We start from the raw sequence: 18,508 nt of genomic DNA, 5'->3' as shown, positions 1-18,508 counted from the left end.
AGATGCCTGGCAAAATATATTTATGTTGGATTGAATTTGATGGATTTTGCTGTCTGCCCTTTGACTGTACATGGAATTTGTGTACAGTATGTGTGTTCTAAAAGCGAGTTGTGTTGTGTGAGAGGACTCGTACAACTGGACGCTTTTATCTTGTAATTCCCATTTTCTGGTGTTTTTGAAGGTGCTGCTTTTGAATGTATGTTGAAGGCTTTTGTTTGATAAGGTGGAGTCATTTAAAGGGAAATTATTTGCACATTTTTGTTCCTCTTCGTCTATTTTCAATGCAAACCAGTACAGGAAAAAAACAATGAGTTGCATTCAACATCCTCCCTCTGTATTCAGTAAATTTGTCTCATCTAATTTCATAATCATTCTCCTAAACTGTAGAAGATACAGTAGTGTACAGGCAGGAAGAATACCTAGTAAATACTTTCCAATACTGAATACTATATACATACATAATAGAATACGAACTCTGGAGATACAGTGGGCTGAAATAGATTTCTGAAGAATAGAATAGAAATAATTATTATTTGCATAGCATTTTAAACATGTAAAATGCCATACAGACATTAAATAATCTTCAGTCCACCTCCGGGAGGCAGACAGGAAAATCTATTCTTGTTTTGCAGATGGAAAAACTGATATGCAAAGAGTTCACATGACTTACCTAAGTCAATGGCAGAGCCAGTTAAAACTCAAGAGATCATGACTCTCTTCAGGGTTGTCCAATCTCACTTTGGTAATAATTTTTTAAAAATATGTATTCCTAATTTGAGTGCCAAATGATGTTACTATAAAAAAATCATAAATTGTATTTCATATGGGTTACCTGTTTTAGGTACAACTCTTCAAATGAGTTTTGTGTCACAAACCATACTTCATCGATACTTAAGCACTTTTAAGGATCTGGTGTACTGTAGCCAAGCAAACTTTAAGAAACGAGTCTTATTTCACAGCTGTGATATTGCTACTGTGAAATACGGTGTTTTCATTATTTTAATATATAAGTGAATTGTGTTCTGACTGGCAAGTCATCCCCATGCCAAATCCTTATCAGTATGATATTCCTTAACTGTTCAGAATTTGACTCTGTATTTTCTCAGTGACTAACTCAAACGGGTCAGAGTCCTACTGTGACTTTTAGGTATTACCACAGTATAAATGTTTAATAATAAACATTTTCTGTAAGTATAAATAGCTCATAAATTAAAACAAACAGGCAGGCTAGAGGAAAGCTATTTCCTATATAAAAAAATCAATGGTTCCTTGTTAAAATTGTATGCTGTTTATTAAAAGGATGAAATACAACCCAGGAATGCTGTTGAATATAGATATATTGGGCCTGATTCTACCACCCTTTATTCATATTGAGTAGTCCCATTGAAGAAAGTATTAATCTGTCTGAGTAAGGGTTACAGAATCAAGCCTATTGTGTGTAATGACATCACAAACTGTCAGATCCCTTTGAAATATGTACAGCCTTGGTTTTTTACAGCTGTGTAATTCTGTCTTGCTCTCTCATTTTTTAAAATTCTAATTACACCCTTGGATTACCAAATACAATCAGGTTACTGTACTGTTACAAACAGTTTCATTTAACTTCAAATAGTTTTGCATATCTACCTTCCTAGCTAGTCAATAGTTTTGGACTCAAAAGCTAGTAACCAGCATGCCACTGGATGAGGCAAGGTCATACTGAATCTGTAACCTGAGATGGAGAAGCTTCTATATACTTTAATTTTGATGCTGTAACAAATCTATGTCAAAAAGTTCCTTCTGATACTTCTATCTCCCATCGCAAGATCCATCCTACTAACCTCCTGCTGTGGCTTACCCCAGCATCTGTTTCCTCTACTCTTGCACTCGCAGTGAAGAGCATCTTTAGCAGAAATCCAGTGACCAGACCAACTTCCTCTGCTACAGATTCATTCTCTCCTCTTTCAATTCTGCTGCCTTCCTGAATAGCTCTACTTTTCCAACTTAATTGAATCTCATGCCTTCAATACCAATTGCCTTTTTAGCACCTTTAACTCACTTCTCTCACCTTCACCTCCTCCCACCACTTCTCTCTGCACACTTTCTTTCAAGAGAAAATTGACAAAATTTGACATGACATTTCCCCTCCCTTGGCTTGCCTTCCCTTCCCCTTTTTCTTCCCCTCTCTTCCCCACCTTAAACTTTTTTCTCCTCCTTCGTTGGCCACGGAGGCAGAAGTTTATCTGCTCTCTTCCACCGTCCCCTGGCTCCAGTGACCCCATCCCATCTCCTGATCTCCCTGCAGGGGCCACTCTTATTACCTCCCTTAACCTCCCAATGTCCTCTGGTTGTTTTCTCTCTCAATACAAACGTGCTTTAGTTTCTCCCATCTTAAAGATACAAACCCTTGACTTTCATAGATTCATAGATTCATAGATATTTAGGTCAGAAGGGACCATTATGATCATCTAGTCTGACCTCCTGCACAACGCAGGCCACAGAATTTCACCCACCACTCCTACAAAAAAAACCTCACACCTATATCTGTGCTATTGAAGTCCTCAAATTGTAGTTTAAAGACCTCAAGGAGCAGAGAATCCTCCAGCAAGTGACCCGTGCCCCATGCTACAGAGGAAGGCGAAAAACCTCCAGGGCCTCTTCCAATCTGCCCTGGAGGAAAATTCCTTCCCGACCCCAAATATGGCGATCAGCTAAACCCTGAGCATATGGGCAAGATTCATCAGCCAGATACTACAGAAAATTCTTTCCCAGGTAACTTGGATCTTACCCCATCTAAAATCCATCACAGGCCATTGGGCCTATTTACCATGAATATTTAATTACCAAAACCATGTTATCCCATCATACCATCTCCTCCATAAACTTATCGAGTTTAATCTTAAAGCAAGATAGATCTTTTGCCCCCACTACTTCCCTCGGAAGGCTATTCCAAAACTTCACTCCTCTGATGGTTAGAAACCTTCGTCTAATTTCTAATCTAAATTTCCTAGTGGCCAGTTTATATCCATTTGTTCTTGTGTCCACATTGGTACTGAGTTTAAATAATTCCTCTCCCTCTCTGGTATTTATCCCTCTGATATATTTATAGAGAGCAATCATATCTCCCCTCAGCCTTCTTTTAGTTAGGCTAAACAAGCCAAGCTCCCTGAGTCTCCTTTCATAAGACAAGTTTTCCATTCCTCGGATCATCCTAGTAGCCCTTCTCTGTACCTGTTCCAGTTTGAATTCATCCTTCTTAAACATGGGAGACCAGAACTGCACACAGTACTCCAGGTGAGGTCTCACCAGTGCCTTATATAACGGTACTAAAACCTCCTTATCCCTACTGGAAATACCTCTCCTGATGCATCCCAAGACGACATTAGCTTTTTTCACAGCCATATCACATTGGCAGCTCATAGTCATCCTATGATCAACCAATACTCCAAGGTCCTTTTCCTCCTCCGTTACTTCTAGTTGATGCGTTCCTAGCTTATAACTAAAATTCTTGTTATTAATCCCTAAATGCATGACCTTACACTTCTCACTATTAAATTTCATCCTATTCCTATTACTCCAGTTTACAAGGTCATCCAGATCCTCCTGTAGGGTATCCCTGTCCTTCTCTAAATTAGCAATACCTCCCAGCTTTGTATCATCTGCAAACTTTAGTAGCACACTCCCACTTTTTGTGCCCAGGTCAGTAATAAAAAGATTAAATAAGATTGGTCCCAAAACCGATCCCTGAGGAACTCCACTGGTAACCTCCCTCCAACTTGACAGTTCACCTTTCAGTAGGACCCGTTGTAGTCTCCCCTTTAACCAATTCCCTATCCACCTTTCAATATTCCTATTGATGCCCATCTTATCCAATTTAACTAATAATTCCCCATGTGGCACCGTATCAAACGCCTTACTAAAATCTAAGTAAATTAGATCCACTGCGTTTCCTTTATCTAAAAAATCTGTTACTTTCTCAAAGAAGGAGATCAGGTTGGTTTGGCACGATCTACCTTTTGTAAAACCATGTTGTATTTTGTCCCATTTACCATTGACTTCAATGTCCTTAACTACCTTCTCCTTCAAAATTTTTTCCAAGACCTTGCATACTACAGATGTCAAACTAACAGGCCTATAATTACTTGGATCACTTTTTTTCCCTTTCTTAAAAATAGGAACTATGTTAGCAATCCTCCAATCATACGGTACAACCCCTGAGTTTACAGATTCATTAAAAATTCTTGCTAATGGGCTTGCAATTTCTTGTGCCAATTCTTTTAATATTCTTGGATGAAGATTATCTGGGCCCCCCGATTTAGTCCCATTAAGCTGTTTGAGTTTCGCTTCTACCTCAGATATGGTGATGTCTACCTCCATATCCTCATTCCCATTTATCATGCTACCATTATCCCTAAGATCCTCTTTAGTCTTATTAAAGACTGAGGCAAAGTATTTGTTTAGATATTGGGCCATGCCTAGATTATCCTTGACCTCCACTCCATCCTCAGTTTTTAGCGGTCCCACTTCTTCTTTCTTTGTTTTCTTCCTATTTATATGACTATAGAACCTTTTACTATTGGTTTTAATTCCCTTTGCAAGGTCCAACTCTACTTGACTTTTAGCCTGTCTCACTTTATCCCTACATATTCTGACCTCAATAAGGTAGCTTGCCTTACTGATCCCTCCCTTCTTCCACTTCACTTGCCTCTCCGCCTACCACTCCTTTTCCCATCTCCCTTTCATTTCTAAGCTCATTGAACGTGCTGTTTACAGTCACTGTCTGGAGTTTCTCTCCAATTCCATCCTAGATTCTCCAGTCTGGCTTCTACCCTCGCACTCAACTGAAACAACTGTCACCAAATTCTCTGAAGACCTCTTCTTAGCCAAATCTCAGAACCAATACTCCATCCTCATCCTGCTTGACCTGTCAGCCACTTTTGATACAGTCAACTGTGCTGTTCTTGAAATCTTGTCCTCCCTTGTCTTTCATGACTGTCCTGTCCTGGCTCTCTTCTTACCTCTCTAATTGCTCCTTCTGCATATCCTTCAGGAGATCTTCCTCATCCCCCTTTCCACTTTCTGTTTGGGTATGTGGAGGTAAATCTGCCACAGGTTGTTCCCTGCTCCAGAATCTGACGAAGCTGAGGAGCTGCAATTCCAGGCACTGCTCTTACAGCAGTGCCCCCAATTTCCGCTCCTCACAAAATCTTCTCCTGGAGTAGGAGTCGGCATGTGTCAAATTCCTTCTGGCTTGCTACTGATCACCTTTAAAGTTACCCACCTACATTTTCTGACAAGCATAATCCTGCCCGTTGATCATCTGGCTACAGCTGGCAACTAAGAGAATCAGAGAAAATTAGGGGAAAAAAATATAATTGTTCTACCATCCACTGAGGGTGAAAAAGTGATCTACAATAAGGGGTAATGTCACCAATACTTGATATCCCAGTGTTAATCATTTTTAATAATTGAATGTTCATGCTGTGTGTATCAGTAATCCATTGTCTTTTTTGGCGGGGTGTGGGGGGAGAGAGATGTATCTTCCCTCTCTGCTCCTAGTAGGTATTTTAGAAAACTCAGGTCAATCAAAACATATCTATACTGTTTTACCATTTACATTTCACTCAGCATGAACAATGAAACAAGTCTAGTCACTGTCACTTTCTGGTTCTCATGAATGAGCACAGTACTATTATGACTGGATTAGCAATGAGCCTTGTATGGTAGTTAGGGCACAGGAGTCAGAGTCAGAGCTGTGACTTCTGTTCCCAGCTCTGCAACTGACTTAACAAATTGCTTTAAATAAGTCATATTTACTGGTGCCTTAGTTCCTTCATCTGTAAAATAAGGCCTTCCTCAAGGAGACGTTGTTTGCTTTAATTTGACTGTAAAGTACTTTGAGAGAGTCTGATGAAACATATCATTAATAATTGCTAGCACTATTAATAATGCAAGAGAACGTTAAAATAATCCAGAAAACTGTTTTCATTGCCACTTTCATTGGGGTGAAAGTTATTTCTATTTATGTGACATTTTTTAAAAGAAAGCTTAAATCAAGCGCCTACCTTTTGCAGATGTGTCTTAACATTACTCTTGCCAAGTGGAAATGTCTAGAAGTTCTCAGAGTTCAGGCAATCATCTGGGGACATGTTCATTCCTGATGTAATTCTTGGCATTGATGGGGTTACACCAGGGTTGAATTTGCTCATTGTCTTTAAATCAGACTGGTTTGCCTTGGCATTGCAATAGGTTCAATGATAGAAAATGCTTGTCCTGTGAAGTCCTTCTGAGTGTGTACACATGCGTGTGTTCATGAATGTGTGCTCAGAGAGTTGATAACTGTGATTTAGCGATATATAAAACGTATTAAAGTTGCTGCCTTGATTTTTGACCTTAGAGAAAATTTAAAAGAAAGAATTATGGTTGCATAGCTGGCTGTAGTCTAAAGTCCTTGATGTATTATTGCACTGCAGTTTTGTTCTTTGTTCCTTTTCAGTGGGTCTCACCATTCAGGAAGCCCTTCAGCACATTGTTCTAAAAACAGTGGCTCTCTAGATACCTCCAAGGTCTACATAGTGTCACAGAATAGCGGTCAACAGATCTCTGGGTCTGTATCAAAATCACACCACAGACAAGGAGCAGTGAGCAAATATGTCATTGGTTGGAAGAAGTCAGAAGGCAGCCCTACGCCTGAAGAATCTGAAGTTTCTCAATGCCAAGAGTAAGATTTATGTTTATTCTTATTTTAGAAAGTAATATATATAATAGCGTGGGGAAAGTTTTTAACTTTCTCATTATTTGAAAAGTATAAAATGCCTCTCCTTGTCTTCAGCTTTATTTGAAATATTTGTCTGTTTTTTTTCCTTCTGTTATGTACCAGAGATCTCGACACAGGTCAAAGAAAATCGTTGGTTGGAGGGTCCTTTTGCCTCCTCCTTCTTTTTTCTCTCTTCGTTTCTTTCCTACTGAACCTCCTCCCTTTTGCCCAGTGAAGCAAAATGAGAGAAGAAGGCATTGTTAATCTGGCCAAAAATTACAGTTGTGTTGTAAAGACATGAAATTCCATTTTGAAGAGGATTAGTTAGGCATAACCCCATTCAGGTCTGGAGAACCTAAGTATCTTCTCAAAAAGCTTAACTTTCATTGAAGGGGTTGTAAATAAGGTTGCTCCTGGCTATGACCTCTGGGTTAGGACCCGAGGGCCCAAGCTCCATAAACCTTAATTCAAGATTTTTCTATGCTGGTTTTGATCTGAGATGAAAAGAAGAAGAGTACTGCTGAGATTTTAAAAAAAAACACCTTTGAGTCTTGTCAATTGAAATTACTGTTGCTTTTGAGTCATCTTGTGGAGGGACACTCCACTTCTGTCCAGCTCCTGGAATTATGCAATTGCATCAGAATTACAATTTTCACTTTTAAAAATATTTCTAGCCTTTATAGCTGCAAGGGAAAGCTCGAAAACATGAACTGATCATAACTGATGCAGCAGTGTCTGCCATAGTCTTCAGAGACAATGACAGAATAGCTGTGAGAGTGCAAACAGCCCCATTATCTCAAGGGGGTACTAAGCTGTACCTGAAAATAGTAGGGGGACATGCCAGCACTCTCTCATCAGAGGACTGAGTATGGTAGGAAGAAAATGCAGTGTGCCCAACCCGTTCATTCATCCAATTTAAACACTCCCAGGCTGCTGAGCTAAGTACTGGGACCCTGCTGGAACTACTACTATTCTTGGGGGGTAGATAGGGACTCCATGCCACTACCCATCCCTGAGGTCCCAGTGTCACTGCAAGTGTGGGTAGAGGGCAGAGTCGTGGTATAGGAATGAAGCACTATGTAGTGGAGCGCCTCAATTGCTTTAATCCTGCCCTGGATGGTCCTGGGGCACTTGATGAAAAGGCCACACTCAGTTTTGGGAGTGGAGGTGTCTCACAATGTGGGCATTTATTTTCTCTCTGAACTGACTCTTGCGCTTAGAAAAACTACTCAGTTCTGCTTAGATGTAAGGAGGAGAAAAAAATGGCAGAGAAATACTGAAGATCCGGGCCCTGCCTCAGAAAGAGCCCTCCAAAGCTCCAAAAAGCACTCTTCAAGGACAGAGATGTGGCACTGCAGGCATGTGGAACTCAGTGGAAGCAGAGGCCTTTCTGACTTGAGTGTTGGACCCTTCAGCAATTGTTTCTAGAGCTAGGAAACTTCAAAAGAATTGAGGAGTCCGAGCTTCTTTCCAATCCTAGGCACATATCCCCTTATGGAAACTGTTTCCAAGATGAAGGGGCTGGTGAAATTAACATTAGAGCCAGATGAGATTTCATTTTGGAGTTTTCAGAATTTGTATTCATTGTGCATTGGAATGAAAACAAACCCTTTACAACACTTGCACAGAAATGGAATTATCAAAACATCTGTTTTCAAACCAGCATTTAAGACAGAGTGGGCCGTGGTGCAGGTGTATGTATGTGTATGTGGTCAGGACCCTGGCCTGGGATGTGGGAGGCAAAGTTTCAAGTCCCTGCTCTGCCTGATTCAGAGTGATCTGGGATGGTGTACTCTGAATCAGGAAGAGCAGGGACTTGAACCGAGGTCTCCCACAATTCAGGTCAGGGCCATAACCGCCTGGTGAGTGCACATCTCTTTCAAAACTTGATTAAAGTCTACACATCTCTGTGAAATGTTTTGGCTTCAATGAAACAGCATATTTTCAGCAAAATTTCATTTTGCTGAAAATGTCCAACCACCTCTAATAAACAGCAATATATCTTGCCTGGCACTAGGAAAGCTCAGGAGGAACTTCTTCCTCTTGTGCAGAAGCGAAAGCCTTGGTTCAGAATGTGGTGCAGTTACTCAAATTTGGTTACAGCTGGTGCTTTGCATCCTTCCTATTGCACCAGCGTAATAGGAGCAACAACTATTGTTTGGATCTGCCATATAATAAAAAAATGTTATATATTATTTTTCTCTTCAAAATCATGTACCATGATGATCCCCTTACTTCCCTATTGAGTATAAATAACCAAATTCTGCCTCTTTCTACATAGTAGAAAGCGCTGTGTATCTTGGCAGACTGGCAGCAAGACACATGCAGTAGTTTATTTTTAAATGTGATATGTGGACTATCCTTTATTCTGTGGGAGGGGGAAATTAATGTTAAATCTCGAATGTTGTAAATGTTTCGTATATATTGTATAATATTTATAGCAAAATCTATAGTAAAAACGTAGGCCAAAATTTTATATATTGAGCTTAACTTTAGGCTCTTTAAAACCATATTTCAACACTTGCCTCACTTTCAAAAGTTATGAGCACCAACTGCTCCCAGTTGTGGCCTTCTTGTTCTGCATATTTGTTTTGCCTTAATATTGTGAATAAGCACACTTTCACTAGATTGTTCAGTCATAAGAGTGCTGCCACTTTAAAAGTGTGGCAGTCTCTTTTGTCCCACAGGCTTCTGCATAATGAGTTGCTGCAACCTCTCTCACTGGTTTGAAATGAAAACTTTTATTGAAAACTACATAATTAAGCATTCCCTTTGGACTAAAAATGCAAGAACTTTGAAAAATGTCTGTGAGGAGTAGCTCCATCTGAACAGTGTGAATCAAAGATGGCCACACTGCACATACCAAAAAATATTCTCATAAATTTTCTATGCATTAGAGCAATGCTTAACTTTTTCTCTCTCTAGGAAAGCTTTCCATGCATCGTTGGGCGGGGGAGGAGAGCAAGGGGGAAGAGAAGGCACTCTATTTCAAAGATAATTAGTTTGAAATAAAATAGCATCTTAAATTAGCAGTGGTGATGAAAATCAGGTCATTTGCTGAAGGTTGTGCCACCGTAAGACATAATTCACTGAGAATTACAATAGCAAAGCCTATTTCCTCTCTGCTGAGGATACAATCGCTGATTATGCTGCACTTGGCAGTAAGTAATTGGTCTCAGATGTATGCACTGCGTGTTTGGGAATCTCCAGCTTCTCAGATTCCGTTTCCAGAGTAAACCTTTTAAGATTGTGTCTCTCCTTTCTTGCTGGAAGGGAGCTGAAAGACAATAATTCAGTTTGACACTCTTTTGTTGAATGTACATATATTTTTGTATGCTGATAATTAAAGACGACACCTGTTTTATTTATCCAAACAGCTTTGTGAAATGGCTGATAATAAAATGCGCTTGGCACATGGCAGAATTGATTACAAGTGAACTTTCGGCACTACCTGTGATGACCATGATGATTTTGTCAGATTGTGATGCTGCTTACAGCTTCACACCACAAGATATTGATTTTCTTATTTGCTCAGGAAGCACAAGTTAAAATATTTTGATCTGTGATAAATTATTCAAGTATAAACAAGACAACAGAGAACTGTAGTGTGCACAAAAGAGCAGTGTAGGCTTTGAGAAATATTGCTGCTTGTTTCTTCCTGTTTCTTGGGAATTCAGTACTTTTTGAATAATTTAAAAATTCCATCATGAAACTGAAACTAATTCATAAATTTAAAATGATTGGGGGAGATGGTAACAATGCACTATGCAAAGAGGGAGAGTCATACAGCAACTTTTAGTTTTCATAAATGAAAATAAATGCACTATTGTAAATCCATGAGCGGTACTTCTTACCATACTAATATACCAATTGTTTCAACAGACTGTATGGTGAGGATGATGCTATGTCTGCTTCAAGTCAGCTTCAGACTTCTGTGAGGAGTGCAGTTACTGAAAGCCAGCAAGTCTTGTCCAAAGAAGATTTTCTGAAGCTGATGCTGCCAGATAGCCTCACTCTGGAGGAGGGTAGAAGAAAGGTGAGCTACTCTTTTTTTGGCTCTACACATATAAGAGGCAATTACCCGGAAATCATCTACTTTTAGTTCTGAAATTGATTTAGATTAGACAAGATCATTCTATATACACCAAACATGTTAGGCATAAACTATGGATTCTGACAGTAATGCATATAATAAGCATACCCTGCTCTATAAAATGATTCTAGCATGTAGAAGTTGTGGATTAAATTCAGTGTTTGTTAAGCATGTTTCTGCTCAAATTTGAAAGCTGAGCTTTTTAATACAAACACCTAGTTAATTTTGAGTATAAGTCCAAAGACTGAGGTTGGTATTTTAAAACCTAGGTGCCTAAAGTTAGGAAACTGAATAAAGTGGCATGGCTTTCATGGTTCCCAGCAACAGCTACGCCCATTTGAAGTTTGTACGAGTGAGCGATATACAGATATTAATTACAAGTAGTTAGTTGGAAAGGTCTCATAGTCCGCTCACAGAAAGCTGTGATCTGATTTTGTCATACAAAGACAATGTTGTTCATGTTAAAAAGTTCATTAAAGTACTGATATTGAACTTACAGTATGCTTTCTGAACAGCAAGTACCAGTGGCATGGAATTTTTTGCATAAGAGCAAATGGCACCACAAGCAATTTAATTACTTGAAGTAATGCTCTTAAAATAGATCTTAACTCAATGGTACTTTAATCCACTACGTCCATAATACATACTAAAGAACATGTTCATCATGTGTAAACAGGTAACGTGGGAACCTCATACATGCTAAAATTAATTTAAAAGAAGTCAGATTGTTTGTTTAACATATATATAGTTAGTTACATATATAGATATAAAATCTCTGAAAGTTTAGGAATAATAGCTGAGAATTTTTGTTTATTATATTCTTCCTACAATGACACATTATTAATATAATAACTAATTGGACTGCAGTTCTGACTCTAAGGTGATGTCTACACTGCTTTCTTTATAAATAACTCAGGTTTCACACTTCCTATTCTGGATACCCATCAAGTAAGTATAGAAGCAGTGGCTTTTTTAAAACAGTGAATGTAGCACCAGATTTAAAAATATCTACATTGTTATTTTTTTGACAGGTCCTCCTAACTGATGAATACTTCTCAAAGAAACGGAGGGAAACATTCAATCATGCAAAGGGAAATATACTCTGTAAAAAATAGTTCAATACAGATTAGGGCCCAAATTCAGTAAAGCATCCCTCTTCAGCAAAGCACTGAAGCATGTACTTAAATCTAACAAGTCGGTGGGGTTTAAGGAAATGTTTCAGTGCTGTCCTGAAGCATATGCTTAAATGTTTTCCAGAATCAGGGTCTCGATATTGAAAGCATATAGTAGTAGTTAGACCCTGACTGTGGAAAGAATTTCAGCATGTGCTTAACTCCTGCTTTAGGACAGCACTGAAACATTTGCTTAAACCCCATAGACTTCAGTTGGACTTAAGCACATGCTTAAGGTTAAATACATGCTTCAGTGCTGTCCTGAAAAGGGATACACTCCTGAAATGGGGCCCTAGTGTATATTAAACTATTTTGTACGTAGCATATTATCCTTTTGCATTATTGAATGTTTCCCTCTGTTTCTTTGAGAAGTATTCATCAGTTAGGAAGACTTGTCAGAAATATAACAATGTAGATATTTTTAACTCTGGTGCTACATTCACTGTTTTAAAAAAAGCCACTGCTTCTATACATACTTGATGTGTATTCAGTATAGGAAGTGTGCTGCCTAAACTATTTATAAAGAAAGCAGGTCAGGATGTTGGACTCTTATAAGTTTAAGATCATTTGTACAAATAAATTGCCTATGTAGACAGGCAGAGTAACTATTTTTGCACTGCTATAGAATTAAAGGGTTCTTAAGTGAAATAGCCAAGTGTGATCCAGTTAGGGCAATCAGATATAATTTTACTTTAGACATTGAGATGGTATTTTAAGTAATTTTATAAAAGATAAAACCGCTTTCGCTGAACTCTATTATCTTGTTTTAAGCGTATTTCATGTTACCTAGACAGCTATAATAATTTAAATCAGCTTTATTGTCATATAAATTAGATTGCACTTCACATATAGTTGATCACTTCAGAATGGCTTGATATTAAAACCTAGTCATTTCAAATTAAAATCAAGCAGTCCTATGTATGGTCTTGAATAAATGTTGCCAGAGATGGTAACCTTATATATATATTTCTGGAAGCCCATTACTGTCATAGGGTTATGGAGCTTTCATTTAACATTTCAGAATTAATAAAACAATACAGTATCTAATTAATTCATGGTGATGTGTTCCAAAATGTCAAGAGGAAATATAAAAATCCAATTCAGTAACTTCATTGAGGCTGCAGGAGAGTTGATGTGATGGAACTAATATTTGATCTTCTATTGCAAGTTCAAGAATTCCAAAATGATATTTTATGCCTGCCTACAGAAATACTACAAGAGTTTTCACAATATCATATACATTATTTTAACTAGTAAAATATGTTCAGTATTTTCATTTCTTTACCAATTCACCTTTCTAAAACTATTTTAATATTTAGTTTTCATTTTATGGGAACCTATCTCCAAGGAGGTCGCTTTATCGCACCCTTTCTGATGAGAGCATATGTAGTAATCGGAGAGGATCTTCATATGCTAGCTCACGGAGTTCAATGCTTGATCAAGCCTTGCCAAATGATATTTTGTTCAGCACCACCCCACCATATCACAGCACTCTGCCTCCCAGAATGAGTCTGGCTCTTGGAATGGGAAATCTAAGAAGTAAGTGATTGAACATGTTATGAGCAGGTTTCAGGTTCTGTTAGTGAACTCAAATGAATTGCCAAATGTTAAAATAATTTTTCTTTTAATGGCAAGTTACATAATTATTTCAGCATTTTATGTTCTAGAGCAGTGTTTCTCAAACTTTTGTATTGGTGACCCCTTTCACACAGCAAACCATGTGAATGAGACCCCCCCCCCTTATAAATTAAAACCACTTTTTTTTGTATTTAACACTATTATAAATGCCAGAGGCAAAGCAGGGTTTGGGATGGAGGTTGACAACTTGCGACCCCCCCGCCCCTCATGGAATAACCTTGTGACCCCCTGAAGGGTCACGACCCCCAGTTTGAGAGCCCCGTTCTAGAGACCTTAGCAAATAACAAGTCTCGTCAGTAATGCCTGTTTATATTTGATTTAGTGATCAGAATTCAAATTTTTTTTCAGCTTTGGAGAGACGTTTTCCAAAAAGTAGATTTTCACAAAGCAAGTGATAGGCAAAGAATGCTTGCCTCAAGACAGCTCTTTTCATTTTTCTATTTTAGTCCAATGAATGATCTAGCTAAATAAAGCTAACTAGCTTTGTCTCACGAGATTGTATTTAAGTTGATTTCCCTATTTTGTTGCTATTCGTTTTCAGACATTCAAACTGTTAACAAATGTATATTAGTGTTATCAATTTCATTGTCTATTAAGTTTGATATGAAGATAGCCCATTCACCTTAGTGACCACATCTTAAAACTTAATGCACACTTGTGATCCTTGTCCCGCTTTTCAAGATAGAATCTACTGAGATTTTTTCCACAATATTCTTCACAATATTGAACCCCTGCACTTAGCAATTCATTTATCACTTTTTAGTAGCAAGAAACAGTGGTCTTGGGATAAGTTAAATTGATTTAAATAGGTTTCTTCATTTGTATGTTAGATGAGATCTTATTGTATGAATATATTCCATCAGTATAGATGGCAAAGATTACTCTAGAATAATTGTAAGGTAAATATTTGGATGGTAAATACTAATACCTCTACTAAACCCAAAATGTTCAGACCTGGGTGCTGAAATTTAGGCACCACGCAATGTGCAGTGGCAGTCAAAAAAGATAACAGAATGTTGGGAATCATTAAGAAAGGAATAGATAATACAGAAAATATCATATTGCCTCTATATAAATCCATGGTGTGCCCACATCTTCAATACTGCCTGCAGATCTGGTCACTCCATCTCAAAAAAGATATATTGGAATTGAAAAAGGTACATTGAAAAGGAAAACAAAAATGATTAGGGGTATGGAACAGCTTCCATGTGAGGAAAGATTAATAAAACTGGGACTTTTCAGCTTGGAAAAGAGACGAATAAGGGGGGGATATGATAGAGGTCTATAAAATTGAGTGGTGTGGAGAAAGTAAATAAGGAAATGTTGTTTAATCCTTCCCACAACACAAGAACTAGGGGTCATCAAATGAAATTAATAGGCAGCAAGTTTAAAACAAAAGGAAGTATTTCTTCACACAATGCACAGTCAACCTGTGGAACTCTTTGCCAGAGGATGTTGTGAAGGCCAAGATTATAACAGGGTTCAAAAAAGAACTGGAGAAGTTCATGGAGGATAGGTCCATCAGTGACTATTAACCAGGATGGGCATGGATGCAAAACCATGCTCTGAAGTGTCCCTAGCCTCTGTTTGCCAGAAGCTGGGAATGGGTGACAGGGGATGGATCACTTGATGATTACCTGTTCTGTTCATTCCCTCTGGGACACCTGGCATTGGCCACTGTCGGAAGACAGGATACTGAGCTAAATGAACCATTGGTCTGACCTAGTATGTTCTTATGGGAGCAGCTCTCTGAAAAACTAGCCACTTTTATTTAGGTACCTTAATATTTGAATTAAGCCAAAATTTTCAAAAATAGGAGCCAAACTGGGTTCTTAACTCCATATTTAGGCACCTATGGATAGGAGTTTGTGACTTAAGCACTTAAATGACTTAGGAGCACAAGCCCCACTGAAGTCTTGCAGGTATGGACAGGAGGAAGATCAAAGAAGAAATAATAACTAATAATATAATAAAAAACTGTCCAGACCATGTCTTTCATGGACAGGCTTAACTACTGAATTATCTGCTTCAGAACAGACTGACAGACACAACTTTGAGATTTGCTGGCAATGTTGCTGTGAACCATCAAGTCATAGATAAAGCATCAGAAAGCTCCCCGGCCACCTCTCTTGTTTCATTTAAGTCTAATGTGAAATCGGTCCTGAGGGCCTGAAGTTTTTGGCTTCAAGTGACCCAGAATCAAGAGTAACAGCTGGGTATCGAGACTCTGAATTGATACCTCCAAGAGTTGCATGGGCCCAACATGTGATGCCCAAAGCTATTCCTTTGCATGCGTGTCAACAGAACATGTTGAAGCTCAGACGTCATCTTTGCCCCTCTGGTTGTTTTCAAAACAGACGTTTTTTCAAACCAGGCATTCCCGTTCTGCAAGTGCCAAGGCAAGTCTGCACCAAGAGCCTACTGAATTCCCAGCTTTCAGCCAGCTCTGCCCTCTACCCGGAGACTGCAACTGTCCAAGGCCTCCAGCTATCTCAGTTTCAATTGTATTTGTGCTGATAAACCAGCTCCTCGACCTCTGGAACACCATAAACTATTGGTTAGCCTGATGCCTTCATTAAGCAAATTATGTTAGTTGTCAGACTTTTGGACAGATGGGAGAAGCCGATACTGGACAGAAAACTTGGAATGGATTTTGTGGTGGCTTATTTTAATCCCTTTTGTGAATACAACCAAAAGCTAGTGATGAAGGTAACTTTCTACTTGACACAGCTTTTGTATGGACTCTGTTCTGGAGCAGGTGAAGGAGCCCATTTGCTTATACACTCATTCATACCTACAGCAATTTGCTCAACCACATGCATTCACAGGTTTGTTCCCAGCTACTACCCATATGCTCCATCAAAACTTCCTGAGCCACTCTGTTCCCGTTCCATCTTCCTTTTCTCCTAGACTTGTTACTTTCCAGCAGGGAAGGAACCAGCAGTTCTGTTTGCTCTGCTCTGCTCCCTGGATCCAGTAATCTCATTTACCCATTCCAAATTCCTATTCACTTCTTGTAAATGGATTTTTGAAGCCCTCTATGTGGCAGTTGGAGACAGTGGGAGGGGAAGGAAAGCACTGAAATCCTCACTTATTCTCCCTGCAGGCCTTTACTGGTTCTGCCTCCCACATTTTAGGCCTAGTAAGGAATTGCAGCTTTAATCTGGGCTCCTCTCACTGAGACTACAGCAGAGAGAGCGAAGGGAGCCCAATTTAGAGCTGCAGCTGTTTTGGCTGCCCCTGTTGAATGGCACTTACTGAACACTTTGCAGGGCTAGGAAGACTAGTGCATGTCCTCTCAGGTGCATATCTTGGGGCTTGTCTACACTGGCACTTTACAGCGCTGCAACTTTCTCGCTCGGGTGTGAAGAAACACACCCCTGAGCACTGCAAGTCTCAGTGCTGTAAAGTGCCAGTGTAGACAGTGCACCAGCACTGGGAGCTACTCCCTGCTTGGAAGTGGTTTTTTTAACCACTGGTGCTGCATCTACACAGCCACGTTAAAGCATTGCTGCGGCAGCACTTAACGTTGCTAGTGAAGACAAATCCTTAGAGAGATCTCTGTTCCTCACCCTGATTTAAAGTGCTTGAAGGTTTTGGAATGAAGGTTCCTAATGTTTACAGTCCATCTTGAGGACCTACATAGCTTTTCTGGACAAAAATCTTTGTAAATGTAGTGTTCTAAAACCAGATCCTGATTGAATTGCCCGGTGAACATGTTATTAGCAGATATGCAGGGTGGAATAAGTTCATGTCTCCTATGTCAAGAAGCATTGCAAGTGTAGAATTTGGATGCTGTCTTAAGACATTGTCAGTTGGCACTCAGACAGGAAAGGAAAACCCATACATGGATCAGTAATGAAGCACAAGAATGTTCCCTGGATAAAGGGGTGGTAGATTTATCAAGTGGGGAAACACTGGAGATAGGTATTTCCAGAACACCTCTGTACAAAATACCAGTGTTCTTCATGAGGCACCAGAAAGCAAATGCACTGCCAACAGACACTTTGTTTTTTATTCACTGCTGAGGTAAGTTTACATATGTATCCATTATCTCTGATAGCAAAGGTTCTGACTAAGCTTAGGAGAGGATGGGCAATGATCCTTATTTTCAATGATCCTTATCCTTAAGTAGGTAATCAACTGATCCTTCAGAACCATTAGGATAATGTGGCACGTGATACATTTTAAAATTAGAAAAACCCTTGTGTCATGGGTTGTTAATATGGTTTTAACTGAGCTGACGAAAGCTACTATCAAACCACTTGCTAACCTCTGAAATCAAGGTTTTTTACATAGTAAATCACTTTTCGGGTTGCAGTGACTTCCATTCACAGTGATTGAGTTTCACGTTCTAATGACTGGTTCACTTTAAACTAAATCCTTCAAAAGTAAGATAGTGTTAGGTCATTATTTGGTATTTGTCCATAAGATGGTAATTGAGTTCTGCTTCAATCATTCAGTCCTCTTGCTTGCATTCTTCCACACCCGCTTATTAATCCTGGTGAAACTCTTCTCCATAAACTTGATGCCAAAAGATCCTTTGGCTTTATTTGGAGAGAACTAAAGCCCTTAAATACATGCACCTTTGTTTCAGTTGACACTAGCTCAATAGATTGTGTGGTCTCAAAGGAGACCACATTTCTCAATATCTGTTTCATTGTTATACCATGGCAGGCCTGCAGCTTGTAGGTCATGTCAATGTCCTTTTGGTGTGGAGTGAATCTGTTATGGCAGCAAACTTCTCATCTGTTTTTATCTTGGAGATTTACAAGGCAGCATTTTATGTTAACTGAATATACTCAGATTATACTCTGTTGCTCAGATTCACCTTCCAGTCAGGAGTCAAGATTTAGTCTATTGTGGAAA

At 39.0% G+C, this 18,508-nt stretch overlaps 1 protein-coding gene across 2 annotated transcripts in view; it reads left to right on the top strand.

The window, feature by feature from the left end:
* SIPA1L2 (signal induced proliferation associated 1 like 2) overlaps nt 1-18,508 on the top strand; it is a 134,722-nt gene that overhangs the window by 89,931 nt on the left and 26,283 nt on the right. For both annotated transcript variants that reach the window (XM_077811836.1, XM_077811835.1), the window contains exons 14-16: nt 6,476-6,700; nt 10,619-10,772; nt 13,321-13,540. In XM_077811836.1, coding sequence (XP_077667962.1) covers nt 6,476-6,700; nt 10,619-10,772; nt 13,321-13,540 — 599 coding nt within the window. The remainder of the gene's footprint in view (nt 1-6,475; nt 6,701-10,618; nt 10,773-13,320; nt 13,541-18,508) is intronic.

Source organism: Eretmochelys imbricata, chromosome 3 (assembly GCF_965152235.1).
Source record: "Eretmochelys imbricata isolate rEreImb1 chromosome 3, rEreImb1.hap1, whole genome shotgun sequence".
NCBI classification, from domain to species: domain Eukaryota; kingdom Metazoa; phylum Chordata; order Testudines; family Cheloniidae; genus Eretmochelys; species Eretmochelys imbricata.
The sequence above is the reverse complement of the archived record's forward strand: the minus strand, read 5'-3'. Positions and strand labels throughout refer to the sequence as shown.